Below are 17,946 nucleotides of genomic sequence, written 5' to 3' on the forward strand. Positions count from 1 at the left end.
TTTAAGTAAAATATTCCATTTTTTGGTAGAGCTTGAAAATAAAGTGTATGTGCGTTACACAATTCCCAAAGAAATACAGCTTTCACATGATAATGAATCATGTCACTAACAACAAGATTCTAATTATGACAAACACATGGCATGAACAATGCTTTCGAATTAATTTCAACTAATCGTTTTTGAACTCCTTGGTGTTTTTCCTTTATATTAGAACCATTATCATAACAATGTCCCTTCACATTCTCAATATTAAGATCAAGAGACTTAAGAGCATTTTGTAATTCATTAAAGAGACCTAGACCCGATGTATCATCAACTATTATAAACTCTATGAAATATTCTTATATTCTTATCTTTTTACTTGACATATCTACGCATCGTATGATTATACTCATTTGCTCTTGATGACTCACATTTGGTGTGTAATCAAGGATAAGATAAAAATATTTTGCCTCTTTGATAACACTTGTGATAGAAAGCCTAACCTTATGAGTGAGAAGAGAAATCAGCTCATCCTAAATGTTATGCCCAAGATAGTGATAATGTATCTCATAAGTTTGGATGCATATAATATGGCCCTGCATAATCACATCAAATTCAGCAATCATCTCAATCATTCCTAAATAACTACTGTTACAATCTTCATAGAGCTTCTGACTTGATCCTCAAAAGACTAAGTTTCTTTTCGAAAGACATTTCACAATTGCAATTATTTTATATAAAAATTGTCTCCAACGTTCTTTTTCTTTTGCAATATCTTGCTGGAATTCTTTGTCAATAGTTAGATTACTTTGATTCTAACTTTCAACTCATTCCAAGTTCTCATGTTAGCCATATGCTCCTCACTTCTCTCATGATTTTTTAGTCTATCACTATTAATTATGGTTCTATCACTAATATGGTTAATCTTTCAATCTCTCATGTTAGCCATATGGTCCTCAATTCGTTTGCTAACGATCTTGAGATACCATGAGATTTAAACAATTTACAGCAAAAACAATACACTTTATCCACATGCTTTGAGTAAACCAACCACTTTCTATCATGAATCTCCCCATTACACCACTTTCTAGAATAATGCCTATATGCAAAATGCCTTTTAGTTTTATCGTCAATAAGAAACGCAAGATCCATTTCTCTTTGTGGTCCTTTTTCAATCAATAAATAATTTGTTTTATTGTCAGGATTATTCCAATTCCTAGGATCATAAATATCAAAAAGAGGAATATTAGGATGATAATCAAGACCAAAAGATATTATTATTTTATTATAGTTCTTATCATCATATCTTGTTTCTCACCATGATCAGCTGTCATACATGATGATAATCCATGAAGGTGTGTGTCGTGGATCAATAATCTTGAAACTTTACATATAATATAATCATAAGATCAAGATGCAAAAGTTGTATCTACAGAAAGGCCAAGCAACATCAAAAAGGATAAAAACCCCTTCACAAAAAAGCTCAATAAAAAATAAATGAGTTCAACGATTAAGAAATGAAACAAAGAAAAAAAGCATAACTGATAGAACAACTTTCAACAGTACATTAATGTCTTGTTTTTTTTTTGTTTGTTTCAGGTATCTTCAACCTGAGAATGGAACACAAAGCTCGGAAACGTAGTCGTAATGTCCCTGCAAGCACGCACACAACAAGATCACGACCTTTAATTTGCATATCATCGAGATGAAGAAAGATAAGAAGAAAAAAGAAACCAGAGAAGCAATTCTGTTGTATAGATTCAATTCCAGTTACGTAAACAGAAAGACTTGGAACTCACTTGAGATACTGAAGAGTCATGTTCTTAAGAAGGCTGGGATGTCTAAGAACAAGGCTTCTCCACTCTTCTTTATCGATCTTTCCATCGTGTTTCGTGTCTGCTTCCTCAAACGTCTGAACAATCAAAACTCGGGAAATTTACTTTCATAGCAAATATCTGGTCGAAGAAGAGAAAGTAACTAACGTACCTTGTCAATTATATCCTCTATGACAGTATCCTTCAAATTCATTCCGGATTCAGCAAGCGTAGCCACAACCATTTGTTTCACCTGAACAAAATGATCGACGAAAATGTCAGTGAGGATGATAAAGTGCAGTTTTACAGGTTGATTTATGGAGAAGCTATTTGAAGATATGGAAGCTTTACCTCTTGACGTTCGATGAACCCTTGCTGTTTAAGATCATATAGCTGAAATGAAACTGTAAAAACAATATATATATACCATGAATTTTGACACCAAATTAATGAGGACTTCTTTATCCCAAGTCATTAGGGACGTACAGTGGATTTTGTCATCTACAGGCGCATTTGGGTGAAAGACAGAGAGAGCACGAGCAAACTCCTCAAACCCCAGTATTCCATTGTGTTTTGTATCAAACAAATCGAAAACCTGAAACCAAATCACATATCTCAGCATTACTTTTTCCAACACTTGATCTTTGACAAAATGAGGTTTTTTGGAAAGAAACATCACCCGATCAGCAAACAAGCTCTCTTTTTTATTTGTCTTAAACAAAGCCAACTGAAACTCTTCCTGGTACAAAGTTAACAAGAGATGAGTAATCTTGACAAGATTGTGTCAACAAGCGACAGATGAGCCAAAAAGATTACACAAGCTTTACCTTGTTTATTAGCCCATCATCAATCACGGCACTGCTGATTTTCTTAAACAGCTCATAAAGAGCTTCTATTTCACTCACACTAACTGCACCCCAAAAACAAATTCAGTCATCATAATGAATTTTTGTTCCACTAATAGTGTTCCTTAGAATCTTATACCCGAATTTAAAAAAAAAAAACAAAACACAAGATTAGAGAAGCTGAGTAGCATACAAACAGTGTCTCTCGCAAGCAACTCAGGGTCTCCAAGTCCTCCGGATTGTTTATATAAATCGAGATCAAAACACCCTAAAACAGAGGTGCATAAATGCTTGAAACCGTCTACGCACTGCGACATGATATCTTAAGCAAATCAAAACTCTCCATGCCTATTAAACAAACAACACAATACACTGAGAAACTTTTCTAACTAAAAAAAAAAACTCTATATGAACAAATAAAAACTCACCTTTTCACCATTTCCTAATTCCGTCTGAGAAAACCCGTGGCGCTCTGCGATTATCTGTAATGTAAAGGGGATGAGATGAAATCACTTAAATCTTTTGGCTCATAAGATTTTATGTAACACAGCTTGGAAAGTTAAGGTAGGATCAGTACAAGGATTCATAATGTTATAATCTCAAGTCAATAAAGGCAACACATTGCTTACAAACTAGAAAACTCAAGTCATTGTCATTATTACCAGATGATTACTAATGTCCACACATAAACAGAAACTGACGCATATCCTTGACAAAATACTTAAAGATAAGAAATTTAATGGCTAATTCCCACTCAAGCATTAACCCCCAAAAAAATATCATTCTTTCTTTTCCTTAAACATCACAATTATGGAACAGGCTTAGAGTTAAACTAATGCTCCCGACAAAAATACGATAATAGTAATAATCATCGTCGGAACTGGAAAACCCAATTGCGATTGCGTGTAAGAGATTCATAATGAAAATCGGATTTGAACAATCGAAACAGCATGTCGTAATAAGCTAATATCGATCCAGCGAATGCGATAAAAACGATCTAGATCATAAATTACGTTATGTAACTCAGAATCAGTAGATGAATTGAATTGGTTTCGCGAATAGAAATTTTACCGATTCTTCGTTTGCTTTGAATCTTAAATCTCAAGGCGACTTTTGGCGGTTGAAGCTGGAGATTGGCAAGGTGAGAGAAAGGCGGAGACGATTCCGTAAAGCTGAGAGTTGAAGAACAAATCAAAACCTGGAAAAATCTTTTAAATATATATATAATAAATAAATACAACAAAAAATAATAAACATAATCCCAAATTAATTAATCTCTTTTGTTTATTTAAATCACTTATGTTGATACACTTGTTAAGCCGCGAAGAAGTGTTTAAAGAAGAAGCTATGTCACACGTCGAGTTTGTGGAGCCTGTGTCAAATAATGCGCTGTATAATACGACGTCGTTTATCGGAGAGTAAAACTTGCTCTATACGGCAACGTTTAGCTTTTGGTTTGGTTCGATTGGTTTTTATTTCGGTTAATTAATTAGAATGGAAATCACTTCACTAACATAAGTTGTTCTTTTTTCTCCAATGAAATGTACGGTTTTAAACTTTGATTTCTTTCTTTCTTGATACACGGTGGTGGAGTTTAAACTGAGATTAAATTTAAACCAAATGAATCGAACGACATAAATTTTACGAGTGAGTGTGTTCTTGTTGGGTTATTTAAATCATTCTTTAACTTTTGCTATGATTTTTATTTTAAATGAATGTAAAATTTTATTCAATCAAAACGTTTTTAGCGCATGTTTTAAGAAATAGAATCTAATGTATGCTAGTATCAAATCAGAAGTTGAGACCGTTCTCAGGATTTATAATCTTGATCTCCATAAAGTCGGATAGTGCTTAATCGGTTTCAAACAGTTTTGTCGATGCATTTTTGCATTGATTTCATTTAATGCAAATAAAATGTTTTGAAAAAAAATATTTGTATTTCATTTTTCAGGTAGTGTGATAGCACAATTGTAATTTTAGTTGATAATGCGTAATAAAATGTGCAAGTAATCAATGCTCAAATATAAATTTAACCGGTGAAACCTTGAATCGTTTTAAATACCGATTTCAACCAGTCTTTGTACACATTATTGAACAATGTCAATAGAAAATATACAATAAAAAAAAAACAGAAAATTATTATACCGAACACATACTATAAAATTCGGTTTACTGAGCCTTGAGGGTGTCACTAAACCGGCTCGACTTGGATGACAATAGCACAGCTAGGTTCGATCCAATAGACCCTGCACGTGTCAAAGATTCGACGCGGTGGTGCCTGCACCTGAAAGAACCAGCGTGTGTCGTCGGAGAACATAAGCAATTTTGCCTCCCCAGTTTAGCGGAGCCGGAGGACGAGCCCCAACGGCGTAAACTCGGTGAGTTTTGGTCTTGGCTCTGTTTCTTGATCGGTTCAACGGCGGAGCCACTGGGAGGTTTGGATTTGATCATGGCTAAACTTATGGAATACTTCTTCTCCGCCGTAGATTCTCCCAGAATTAGGGTTGAAGGGTTTTCTTTCACCATGGTTTTTATGAAAATATAGAATATTGGTTTGTGTTGTTGTTGTTGTTGATAATTGGGAATGAAGTTAGTGGTAATATATGGTGACTTGTGAGAGAAGCCATCTAAAAATAGTCATACAAGGTTGTTGACAAACTGCTTTTTTTTTAAGATTCTGGTGGTTAGTATTCTAGAAAGAAAAAGCAGAAGAATAATTGGGGGAAAATATTTGACTTGGTGGTTATATTCTTCTTTTTATGGTTACACACTTCCAATTTTGTGCATGGATAATATTATGTATCTTCAATTAATTGGGAAAAACTATGAATAAACCAAATTTTGATTAGTCAAAATATATTTGAAAAAAAAATTGTCTAAGTGCCAAACTGAAAATCCAGAACTGTCTAATTCAAAAAATCTTGTAACTTAAAAAAAAAAAAAAATCCAAAACATTTGACTTTTTTTGGATTTGTACCTATTTTTAGCATGGGGGCGACCTTAGAATCCAAACCCAAATTAAAACACCTCAGATTGTTGAAGTCAAGTAGTTGACCAAAAAAAAGATTGTTGAAGACTTGAAGTCAAAATCATCTCAAATTATTTAGATGCCTTGTCCAAACTTTATACCAGACATGAAAATCAGGTATCTTAATTTAGGTACATAACTAAAACTTAGTGTAGTTACAGGGTTTACTAGCTCATGTTATTGGAGGCATATAAATTGAAAATTAATATTAAGGCCAAGAAGAGAAAGAAGCATGTGAAATAGAAACACTACATAAAGATATATTCTATAAATGTTGTAGCATTGTGATTTGTATCTCCTCACAATGTACTTTACGATTACTGGTGAGCTCTCTGTACAAAATTTTGGACACTCACACAAGTAACCAACTTGCTTCAAATCAAAACAAAAAAAAATGAAAAAAAAAGAAACATTTGAGAGAAGAAACAAAAAAAAAAGGTATCGAACTTAATTAGAGATTTTGACTCATAATCTTTTGTCTTCTTTTAGGGTTTATATTTTTTTTTCATCTTGGAAGATCTTGTTTGCAGAGAGGACAACAAGAGATGATTCGAAGCCATTGATCTACACACTTGAGGTGAAACTTGTGTGAACATGGAAGCTTCCTTACTTCTTCTTTGTCTTTATATTTTGTCAAACATATACAACACTCCTGCAAAATCAAAATCAAAAATCAAAATCTAGTCCTTTTTCAATGAATTAGACTAATACACAACATTCAGATTCCCCCGAGTGCATCAAACAGATTAAACCTGTTCAATTTTAACATGATTGGATATCTAATTGATTAACCAAAATATGCAGATAGTAATAAACCGAGACTAGGCTAACCTGTGACACCTATTATGATAGTGATATCAAGATTCCAGTCTTAAAAGGCGGAATTTCATTCAAACCAAGATCTACTGTCCTAAGAAACCTTTTAGGTTTGGATTGATTAGTGAGTCAAAAAGATTAGGACTTACTGGATCATCGGTTGCAGGAGCTGAATCAGACTCAGAATCAGAAGCTTTGTCGTTGATTCGTTTATATTTCCAGCTAGGAAGACTAGAGATTTGGTCATCTGATGCTCCTCTGTCTGAAGATCCCATGTTCATGTTGTATCCAAGGAGACTACTGATGAGAGGGACAAGGCAACAGAGGAACAAGAAGAGGAGAAATGGAAAAGAATAACAGAGAGCGTTCCACGCTAGAAGAGAGACGCAGAGGATGTGAAGCTTAGGTGCATGGTGGAAAGAACCGAATCTAGAATCGAACACCCAAACATTCCCAATCACAAACCAAATAGCAAAGAAAAGCTCTAGCGATGTTCTGCATTTGTTCATCAAACGAGAGCTCCTGAAATCACAACATTTTAAATATCAATACAACTTCAGGATCTTGCAAAAGTTTTGGATTCAGAATAGACAAAGATTAGATTTTGGGAGGTAACCTGTTTTCTTCTCTGCCTCTCTGTTGCTGCTCAATATCGCCGAGAACAAACCCATTTCCTTGTTGAACGTCTAGTTGACGATATCGACCATATAACAACATAAGACTAAGGAGACAACCCACATCATAGCCTGTAATCCATAGCCTTACTGGCCAAATTGGTCTTTCTTCTTTGGAGATAGCTAGTGTGAGTGTTATCACAGTGAGCTGAACAAGCAGAGCAATGAGCTCAGACATCATCCAAGTGCTAGAATTGAAAGGATTAGATCCAAGATCAGATCTTGATCCGTTCTGGTAATGAAACACTCTTCTCAAGAAGATGAACCATCTAGCTCTAGATACCCTCATAGCTAATCTTATGTAGAACGAAGATGGAGCCCTCTCTTGAGCATCACTAGCAGCTACAACCACATGACCTCGAGGTGTGGTATTCAACGAAGAAGATGATGAAATAGTGATCGAGATGTTATCAGAAGATGTTTCATAACGAGGATTCATTGGAAACTTTTCCAAGCTTTTCAAGATTTAGACCTTCAAAAGGAATTCAAAAAAAAAAAAAAAATCAAGTCCCAGATAGTTTATAAGTTGTGAGCACGGAACTTCAAGTATATAAGCAAAACGATCATGAAACACACACAACAGGATTAGAAACTAAAAAAAAGTCACGAAATTTTCATGTCTCAACAATATGAAAAACACATGAAAAATTCACAAGGAATATATTCAGATACCTTATCTGCAACCATCAAAAAGGCAAACTAAGCTCCGTACACGAACTCCACGATTTCACACAAAAACAAAAAAAGATTCTGTTTTTACAGACGAAAGCTTAATTTCAAATCGAAACTAAACCCAGGAACGAAGGAAAAAGTAACAATTTTTTAAAAGGGTTTTTGTGTGAAATGAACAAAAAAAATATTTAAGAGGGAGATCACGTTTATAGAGTAGATATAGAAACGAGAGAAGAAGATGATCACGAAGAAGAAAAGGAAGGTGTTGCGATTATGTCAGAGAAGGTGAAGTTGGGCGAGAGATGGCGACCAAGAATCAAACCATTTTGATTATATTTATAAAGAAAGGATTTGTTTTTTTGTTTTTGATTTGGTTTGAAGAATCAAACGCAGAGAGAGGAAGAAGAAGAGAGAAGATAAACCGTTGGCCTAATCTTCTAACACACCTGAGATTTTGTTTATGAAGCAATGTTCAGATAGCAACTGCTGCTTCCAACCGCCAAAGCAGACTCGTCTCTCTCTCTTCTTTGTTTCTCTCTCTCTCTAGAATTGTGAGCCAAGGGAGAGATATTTTATTTTTTTGTATTTTTTTTATTATTATATTGTTTTCTTTTTTAAAAGAATGGATAAGAAGAACATCTTGATGAAGTCATCAATTCACCTTGTTTGTTATAACAGAAAAATCTTCTTCTTTTTTTCTGACAGCGTTGATAACCTCCCACTATAGTAGTAATATAGAAAATCCATAAGAAACTTTTTTTTTTTTTTTTTTGTCTGCGCCCATAACTTAACTTTTTACTTTTTAGGCTTGTAACAGTATGGCTAGGATTTAATCCAATGAATTTACTACATATTGTATGTGATATTAAACAAGAATTATTTAGCTAATATTATATTTCTTACTAAAAAGAGATATTTTGATTTTAATATTACACGACTATTAATTCGTTTCATGGCTTTTCATAAGTTTGGGCGTTCGGATATCCATTCGGATTCGGTTCGGATAATTTGGTTTTTAGGATTTTCGGTTTTTAGATTGAAAATCCATTCGGATATTTTTGGAATTTCGGTTCGAGTTCGGTTATATTCGATCGGATTCGGTTCGGGTTCAGATATCCAAAAAATAATAAAATTAAATAAAAATAATTAAATTTAAATAAAATTAGTTAAATTCAAATAAAATTTGGCAAAATTTTAAAAATATAACTAAAAACTTAGTATGTTTAAATTATTTTGGATTTTTCATCATTTTCAGAATAAAAATAATTCATATTTTGGATTTATAATTGTAATTTTAGGTTATTAAATCTAATTGTAGTTAGTATTTTGGGTATATAATTGTATTTCGGATATTTCGGATATCCATTCGGATTTTCGGTTCGGTTTGGTTCGGTTTCGGTTTTTCGGATTTAAAAATTTAAAAACCGTTCGGATATTTTATCAGTTTCGATTCGGATTCGGTTTCTCTTTTTCGGGTCGGATTCGGATAACTTATTCGGGTTCGGATAATGTGCCCAGACCTAGAGGATATTGACTATTGAGTACTGCTTCTAGATTCTTTTTTTTTTCTTTTTGTTGGCAAGAATGCATGTATCACTAAAGGCATGGTCGAAAGCATATAAAACGTATGTATCGAAAATCCAAAATTTTGTTGTTGCAAAAACAAAGTGTTTTGGTAATATCTTTATATACACACACACATTCTTTTGGAAATTAGTTAAATAAATAATGTGTAAATTATAATTTTGACAAAGAAAATTTAATAAAGTGGCGGGAGGAAATGGAAAGAGTGGGGATGGTTGGCTAGCTAATCACAACCAGAAGAGTTTCTATCATCTACGTTGAAGGGTGGGGGCCATTCTTCTTCTCTTTTTTTTTCCACGTTATTTTTGTCCCATTTTTATTTAAATTTTGTTGGATTATGTGAAAGTGGTAAAGAATAATAATACAATAAACCAATTTTGAATGAAATAAGATATAAAATTCTAGAACGTTCAGTTGATGTCGGAGGTCCTTGGTCAATTATTTTTTCCGTTCTGATTTGACTATTTGCTTATAAATAAATTTGTTTCTTTTTTAAATAATCAGAAAATTTAATAATTCTAGTGGCGAATTTTGATCGGTAAAAAAATTGTTATTGGGGAATAAAAGTTGAAGTTTTAGTTGAAAACCCCGGGTAAGTAAATTAGATGAGATTTTGCTAAAAAAAAGAAGAAGTAATATTAGAATCATTAGAAAAGATAATAGAGATTCATCGAGTGGTTCGCTTTTTTCTTCATGATCTATGTATAACATGTTTATAATTATCCTACAAGGCAACGATTGTTTGATCTATCATGCATTATATGTTTTGACTTCTTATAATTTATTCGACGCCATTCACATACAAAAAAAAGGTTGAAGTTTCCGAGATAATGAATAAGATATAAACTGATATGTATAGTAAGGTATATCTCTTAAAATAGTAAGTACTAATGGAGTAATATAGTTGACACTGACAACACAAAAATCCAAATTTATTTTTACTCTACCTAAAAGACAAGAATCATTCTAATTGTTGACTAGTATTAAAACTAAAAGGGGACATGCAGGGGTTACACTTCTAGATCCGTCTTAATGACCCATTACTAGTAATTATAAACTAATTAAATACTAGTAGTAAGTCGACGCCATGTACTCTTTTAGTCTTTTAGTCTTTACGATCCACACTTTGAAAGTTTGAATAAGGATAACTAACATAATCTTTCATTTCATAACGTTAATCGAATATCAATGTTTTTTCTTCTATTATCGTCGACCACAAATCAGGTTTTTGTATATGTATGTCGGCCTCGTCGACAATGCGGGTGCCAGTTAATGGAAAAATATATGAGTACATAACAGGAGAAAATGTCAAGAACATTGACCAATCATTGTTTATTTTGTAAGAAAAATGGAAAATTTTCAAGGCAACATTAAAGCCTAACACGTGGCTTCACACGAGTACAAAAACACGTTGATTATATAGCTTGAAATCCCATTTGTCACACGGCTCTGACTCACTTCTTTTGGTGTTATTATACTCCCGACATCACTAACACCGAGCCGTGTTTTGATGCAACTTCCATTTTAAAAAAAAAAAATGTTTTATTTTTCCTTTTCGAAACTTTAATTTATTTATCGAGGACTCTAAATGGATTCGATAAAAATTGTAACTCGCAGTTACACAGCTTTAGAAATAAATTACACATAATGCAAAGCAAAGTTTATGAAAATGACTTATAAGGTAATCGAATCCAATGAGGAATTATTTTGATGGAACCATTTAGCTAGCCACAACAAACTCTGTTTCACTACGATTTCCACACCCAACCATAACAATAACCGATCATGGTGGATGGTCTAACTGGCCTTTCCTGAAAGATCCTCTTGTTTAAAAAGATTAAAAATGTTACTGTTTTTTTTTTTGTTCAGATTAGTTATGGATTTGTAATTTTATTAGTAAAGAACATATCCTTGTATAATAAGCCAGTGTTTGATTAGGATTTGAGCCCCTCTTACGGGTAGGATCGCCAAGCACTTCCTAACATGGACAACGCTAATCTATTTTGAGTTATTTTTAATTGTGAAATCTCAATCAGTCGTCTTTAAACCGTCGTACACTCGTTTGATCTTAAAACACAACAAAAAGTAAAGCGATGAAAACAAATAGTTTACGATCCAAACTATAGAAGAAGATCTTTGGATACACAAGCACAAGAAATACACTAATAACTCTTTTTTACAAGAAGAAGCACTTAACTTTTCTCTCGCCTCTCCCCTCTCTCTAATCTTATTCAATGTTTCTCGTACACGGAATCACACGATAAATAAAATTGAAGAACCGAGGAAAAGAAAAACCTTATTTGCCTTTTAAAAAAAAAAGTTATCCAAAAAATTTACACGGTTTCTGAAAGAATCAGATATCATAAGTTACAACAGAGATGACAACAGTTGAAATTTAATTCTACAAATCTCACTGCGTACTACATAAATTACAATCCAAGAACAACAACAACAAAAAAAAACACTTCAAACAATTAACAATTTAAGATCTCTGTCTCACTCTCTCTCTCTTTACTAATCTACATGATTCTTCTCCCAACACAAAGCAACCATCATGGCAGAAGCACTTGAAGCTCCTATTTGAAGAAACCAATGACACAGCTAACTGATCTTTTTCGGATCATTCAGAACAAACTCTGCATACAGATCCTTCAAAGCAATCACCACCGTCGTTATCAACGGTCCCATTATCGCTCCCTGCAACACAAAACCCCCCCAAAAAAAGTATTACAAAATCGCCAAATGTTTGTTGTGCCTAAAGTTACATACAATCTTTATATTGGTTACCTCGAGAGCAGAAGGAAACAGAGTCACTCCACCAATAATACTTAGTCCAGTAATGTAAGCATTGGATCCTGGAATGTCATCTTGGATCTCTGAAGCACCATACTCCATTAACACAAGATGAGTCACAGATAAAGTCACTGCAACAATGTATCTTCCTTCTAGCACGAGCTGCAACGCAGCTGGGATCGTCGCGAACCAGTAAGGGAAAATCGGCAACAGAGCGCTGATGAAGGCAAGAACTGTCGACATGTAGAGGAAATGTATATTGTACAGTCTAAACAACAGCCAAGTGAGACATCCTTGGAAGAAGGCGATCTCCGCCGTGGCTAAAAGAACGCCGGAGATGGCCAAGTCGAGGACTTCGACGCATCTGACTCTAGCGCTTGGGTTGATAGGGATCATGTTCATGACTTGCTCCGTTACACCGCCTGATTCCGACGTGATTAGAATGTACAGAACCCAAATGAAAACCATCAGCTGAGAGACAAAGTTGAAAAACTCCGCTGCGCCTGAGATTATCGAGTTTCCTATGGAGAAGACGAACTTAGCTCCGCCTCCAACAACCGATGCGCTGCTTGAGAAAACCCTTTGTGATACATCCATTCCTTTAACAGCAAAGCCTTTAGCTTTCTCCACTAAATCTTCTCTTGTGATTATAAGCTCCCTGAAGATCACATCGACCTCCGAGTATATCTGACTCCATTCTCGGTTCTTGACCCGAGTCCTCAAGCTCATCAGCTTCTCGGTGTAAGGAGACGGAGCTATAAGCGCCGTGGATGGCGTTGACGTGTTCTGAGGATGCCCGATCACGAAATGCTTAATGCCCGTGACTAGCTCCGTCATGTTATACTGCATTGCTAAGCTATCAATCTGCTCAGAAACCGTTTCATAGAACTTCGTTGTGTACATATCTACCATTCCAGGGACATCATTCTCATCCATCCATTGCTTGATACCAATCTTCTCAGCGTAATTGCTCTCTTCGACATGAGACTTGAGAGAGAAAACCGCGTCTTTACCTTCAACACCAATCTTGTAAGAGAAGAAGATGACACCAGTCAAAGATCCAAGAATCATGAGCACGATCAAACCAATTGCAACGATCGTGTTCAGTCTCTTCATTATCCCTCTGGTGAAATAGGCAGTGAAATGGCTTCGCCTAAAGCTGTTAGTCCTCAGAGAAGAAACAGCAGAGAGAGTCGAATCCACATTCTTGGAGCTAAACAGAAACCCTAAAGAGAGGATCACAAGAGACCCAATTCCCCCAATTCTCTCATAAGCAATCACAAACACACCAAACGAGACTAACCATTTGACCAATTTCGAAAACCCAGACTTGTTCCTCTTCCTCGTTCTTTTGGGTTTCGATCTCCTTAGAAAAACCCTAAAGCATACGTTTTTGATATCCACAATCGATCCGATGAAAACGTTGAACACCCAAACCGGAACAGCGAGAATCACTTCGGTGAGCCCTAATTTCAATGGCTCGCTCCAGAAATCGACAAGGGTTTCTTGGATACCTCTCAACGGAATCGAACAGAGAATCGCCCACTGAATCGGTCTCAGATACTCTTGCAATAGCTTCCCAGCGAAATACAGGACGAAAATGGCTAAAGCGAGACCGGCGTGAGCCATGGCTATGTAGATAGCGAGACGCGCTTGGGAATCAACGGCGGATAGCGACGTCATGCCGGATTCTCCTCCTCCGACGGCGGAGGGTTTTTGCGGCGGCTCCGATGAAGACGAAGAAGGAGAAGGGTCTTGAGGCTTACGCGATGAGGCTGAGCGAAACATGTCTTGCCACGCGAGATTTTCGGGGATCGATGATTTCGTCTCCGAATCGTACGGGACCAATTCCATCGATCAATCTCTCTCCCTCCAAGACCGGATTTTGAAAACTACGAAAAGGTTTTCTTTTTTTACATAAATGCGTTGCCTTCAAGCCTGCAAGGAGAAACGGAGAGAGAGATTTTTCAGATAATTATTTTATCTATTTTTCTCAGATGTTATGATTGGCCATTAATGGAGACAGAATGAGAAACTATTCTAGTAACATGAAATGACGGATATGCCCTAACCGACGAATATATTAGTCTGTGACCACACCACAATGAGACGACTTCAATTTTTTCCATTACATTTACAAAACATTTTTTACATATATAGACAAAGTTCACAACCATGATTATGAGATGGGTTGATAGTTTCGTTGTTTCCCTCTTTTGGGCTTAGTCCTCTCTTCTTCTATCAGAGTATTCGCTTTTTGAAAGAAGATAGAGCATTAGTTTGAATAACTTCTTATCTCTTTTGTTTTTTACCCAAATTAAGATATTTACTATCTTATCTGCTCAAAATTACCCGAATTTCCATGTTTTTCTTCAGTGTTCGTCAAAGTTAGTCAAAGTTCTTGTTTATCAAAAATTCTCAAAGTAAATAAGAGTTCATTTTTCTCTTTGGCTCAGTGCTTCAAGTTTGTGTTATACCCAAGTTCCACCGAAATTTTTGTGTGTTTGATCAAGTATCAAGTTTTTTCCAGAAAGTTACCAACGATGTCTGCTGCTATGGACAAAGCGTTGATGGCTATGTCATTAGAGGAGGTTGAAGAGCCCTTTGATATGCCAGACCTTCCGGAATACTGCTCAAGTGGAGAAAATGGATTAAGTTTGGTTGGAAGATTGTTGAATCCTGATTGTCAAAAGATGGCTAACTTAATCCTCGATATGCCACGGAAATGGCAAAAGTATGACAAGGTAACAGGGGTGGCTCTTACGAAGGAGAAATTTCAGTTCTTTTTCAAAGAAGAACATGACCTAATTGAGATTCTTGAGAAAGGTGTTCATACCTATAACGATTGGGCCTTAGCTATGGAAAGATGGGTTGCTAAACCCCCTGAAGATTATCTCCAGTTCATCCCGCTTTGGGTTCAGATCCGTCATATTCCGATGAATCATCGTACTGTTCGTGCCATTACGGCTCTTGGAGAATTCGTCGGTCGTGTTGTTGAAGTTGTTTTTGATCCTGCTAAGGCTCAAAGTCAGGATTTTGTGCGAGTCAAAGTCTCTTTCAATGTGTCTAGACCGCTGAGAACTTTTAAGGAGGTTAATTTGCCTGATGGAGGAAAGGAAACTGTTCTTTACTCTTATGAACGCCTTCAGAAAAGATGCTACACTTGTCAAAGATTAACCCATGAACAAAGTGTTTGTCCTCTTCTCATCAAAAGGAGACAACTTGATGCTGCAAATAGAAGGTCCAACGTTCTCTCGGATAAATCAAAATCTGCTGTTTTTAAGGAGAATGACCCACTCTTTGGAGTTATATCAGAAGATCAAGTTGGGATTCACCCTATTACAGGTAAACCAAAGATTGCAGCAGAAGTTCTTGAAGGTATGAGACAATACTTAATGGTTGTGAATCCAGATGAAAGGAAGATTAGGGAAGAGAGAATCAAATCATCTTTGAAAGAGGTTGAAAAAGATCCAATAGCTAAAAAAACTGTTCTGCGTTTAGAACCGCCACCGTTAGTCTCATATGATATCAACATAGGAAAGGGGATTGTTTATGACTATGAAATGGCCGAGACAAACTCTAGAAAGGATGTTACCGCTTCTTCAGACCAGAAATTGTTGTCCTCTGCCATAAAAGCTGGAACAGCTATGAATTGGGAGTCGCAGCTTCAATCTATTCATAGCGATAATGTGGTTTGCTCTGGTATGGTTGATCCTCTATTTTTCCAGAATTGTTCAACGGAATATGACTCTGGTTTCTCTGAAGCTAGTCCATCCGGGACAAAACTGAAAAGACAGTATGTGAGGAAGAGACCTTATGTTAGCAGAAGAAAGATAAAAGGAGCGGAGGTTCAAAATGATTTGAGTAAAGCAAAGAAAAATCATGGTTTGGAGAAAGGGATCGTGGATAAAAGGAAGACAGAATCTGTAAGAAAAAATTCTCCCAAAGTTGCTAAGACCAACAACAAAGAGATGGTCCCAAATGAGGGACCGTCCAACGCTTAATGAGCTTTCTGTCTTGGAACTATCAAGGTTTGGGGCGTACACAAAATTTGACAGTTCCGCGGCTCATGGAAATGCGGAAGATGCATTTCCCTGAGATTCTATTTTTGATGGAAACGATGAATGCGATGGATGTTCTTGTAGATATTCAAGAGTGGCTAGGTTATGATCGTGTTTATACTATATATAAACCGACCATGAAATTTACTCTAAAATTAAAGCAACAAAGCATTTATTTTGGTCATCAAGTTTGTTGATAAGCATCTGATGGATCTTAATATGGAGCTATTACCCTTTTCATGTCTTGTGTTTATGGAGATCCGACTGCAAGTCTACGTCCGTTGGTGTGGGAAAGATTGCAGAGGATTGGTGTAAATAGAAAAGAATGCTGGTGCATGATTGGGGATTTTAATGAAATCCAAAACAATGATGAAAAACTGGGTGGTCCAAGAAGATGCGACTCTTCTTTTCTTCCGTTCATAAACATGCTTAATGGTTGCGGTATGTCTGAGCTCCCAAGTACAGGCAATGGATTCACTTGGGGTGGAACAAGGAATACTACATGGGTTCAATGTAAGCTGGATCGAGGATTTGGGAATAAAGAATGGTTTAGAATTTTTCCAGCTTCTAATCAAGCTTTTTTAGAAAAAAGAGGTTCTGATCACAGACCAGTTTTAGTGAAATTGATCTCTTCCCAAGACTCTTATAGAGGTTGTTTCCGATTTGATAAAAGGTTTCTTCACCAACCTTTGGTCAAAGAAACAGTGATACAAGCATGGAATTCTTCTACAAGGAATCAAGCAAATAGTGTGGCAGATAGGATGAGATCTTGTCGTCAAGCCTTAAGTAAATGGAAAAGGCAAAATAATATGAATGCCAATGATAAAATACAGCGACTGCAGAAAGATCTGGATTTAGAGTATTCAGCCGTTTTTCCTTGTTTTTAGAGAATGACATCTTTGAAAAGTGATCTTGTTAAAACCTATCTTGATGAAGAAAGTTTTTGGCAGCAAAAATGCAGAGATAAATGGCTTAGTAATGGTGATAGAAACACCAAATTTTTCCATGCCTCGGTGAAAGCCTCTAGGTCCAGAAATGGATTGGAAATTTTGATGGATGGTAATGGAATTTTACAAAGAGCTGAAGCTTCTAAAGGAGATGTGGCCGTAAAGTATTTCTCTGATCTTTTTAAATCATCTCATCCTAAAGACTTTCATGATACATTCAAGGATTTCAAGCCTAGAGTTTCGGATAGCATTAATAATTTACTCATCCAAGACGTTTCAAAAGAAGATGTCAAGAATGCAGCCTTTTCTATTAAACCGGATAGTGCACCTGGTGCAGATGGTATGACCGGTTTGTTTTTTCAACATTATTGGGATATGATTGGGGATCAAGTATCTTTAGAGATTATGGATTTTTTCAGAAAAGGTTTTTTTCCAAGAGAATGGAATTTCACTCAAATTTGCTTGATTCCGAAAAAGGTTGGGTCTCCACTTATGACTGATCTGAGGCCTATCAGTCTTTGCTCTGTGATGTACAAGATTATTTCCAAAATCATAGCATCAAGACTGAAACCCCATCTTCCTCTGATTGTTTCTCCAAATCAATCAGCATTTGTCTCTGAAAGATTGATCTCAGACAATATTATGATTGCCCATGAAGCTGTTCATGCTTTAAGAACTCATCCCAAGATCTCAAAAGAGTTTATGGCTATGAAGACTGACATGTCTAAAG

The 17,946-nt window shown here is 35.8% G+C and overlaps 5 protein-coding genes across 6 annotated transcripts; 1 reads left to right on the forward strand and 4 right to left on the reverse strand.

The window, feature by feature from the left end:
• Positions 1-1,571: 1,571 nt before the first annotated feature.
• On the reverse strand, positions 1,572-3,860 carry LOC18019189 (calcineurin B-like protein 2). The gene is made up of 10 exons (XM_006401330.2): positions 3,713-3,860; positions 3,070-3,123; positions 2,835-2,989; positions 2,624-2,706; positions 2,476-2,535; positions 2,283-2,391; positions 2,148-2,200; positions 1,969-2,049; positions 1,782-1,894; positions 1,572-1,635 (listed from the first exon to the last, which is right to left on the reverse strand). The coding sequence occupies exons 3-10, from the start codon at positions 2,956-2,958 to the stop codon at positions 1,578-1,580; spliced, it is 681 nt and encodes a 226-aa protein (XP_006401393.1). The 5' UTR covers positions 2,959-2,989; positions 3,070-3,123; positions 3,713-3,860; the 3' UTR covers positions 1,572-1,577.
• A 950-nt stretch (positions 3,861-4,810) lies between these two features.
• LOC18019190 lies at positions 4,811-5,167 on the reverse strand. Its single transcript, XM_006401331.1, has one exon. It carries the CDS (start codon positions 5,165-5,167, stop codon positions 4,811-4,813), a length of 357 nt encoding a protein of 118 aa, XP_006401394.1.
• Positions 5,168-5,911: 744 nt separating this feature from the next.
• LOC18019191 (E3 ubiquitin-protein ligase At1g63170) lies at positions 5,912-8,387 on the reverse strand. 2 transcript variants are annotated; one of them, XM_024156868.1, is made up of 4 exons: positions 8,278-8,387; positions 7,102-7,631; positions 6,635-7,007; positions 5,912-6,321 (listed from the first exon to the last, which is right to left on the reverse strand). In XM_024156868.1, exons 2-4 carry the CDS (start codon positions 7,596-7,598, stop codon positions 6,175-6,177), a joined length of 1,017 nt encoding a protein of 338 aa, XP_024012636.1. In that variant the 5' UTR covers positions 7,599-7,631; positions 8,278-8,387; the 3' UTR covers positions 5,912-6,174. The 2 variants fall into 2 exon arrangements, with proteins under 2 accessions (XP_024012636.1, XP_006401395.1); XM_006401332.2 differs by lacking the exon at positions 8,278-8,387 and adding an exon at positions 7,832-8,270.
• Positions 8,388-11,760: 3,373 nt separating this feature from the next.
• On the reverse strand, positions 11,761-14,186 carry LOC18019192 (transmembrane protein 245). The gene is made up of 2 exons (XM_006401333.2): positions 12,203-14,186; positions 11,761-12,112 (listed from the first exon to the last, which is right to left on the reverse strand). The coding sequence occupies exons 1-2, from the start codon at positions 14,060-14,062 to the stop codon at positions 12,017-12,019; spliced, it is 1,956 nt and encodes a 651-aa protein (XP_006401396.1). The 5' UTR covers positions 14,063-14,186; the 3' UTR covers positions 11,761-12,016.
• Positions 14,187-14,414: 228 nt separating this feature from the next.
• On the forward strand, positions 14,415-16,378 carry LOC112086732. The gene has a single exon (XM_024156301.1). The coding sequence runs from the start codon at positions 14,752-14,754 to the stop codon at positions 16,210-16,212; it is 1,461 nt and encodes a 486-aa protein (XP_024012069.1). The 5' UTR covers positions 14,415-14,751; the 3' UTR covers positions 16,213-16,378.
• Positions 16,379-17,946: the final 1,568 nt, after the last annotated feature.

Source organism: Eutrema salsugineum, unplaced genomic scaffold (genome assembly GCF_000478725.1).
Source record: "Eutrema salsugineum unplaced genomic scaffold, Eutsalg1_0 scaffold_2, whole genome shotgun sequence".
NCBI classification, from domain to species: domain Eukaryota; kingdom Viridiplantae; phylum Streptophyta; class Magnoliopsida; order Brassicales; family Brassicaceae; genus Eutrema; species Eutrema salsugineum.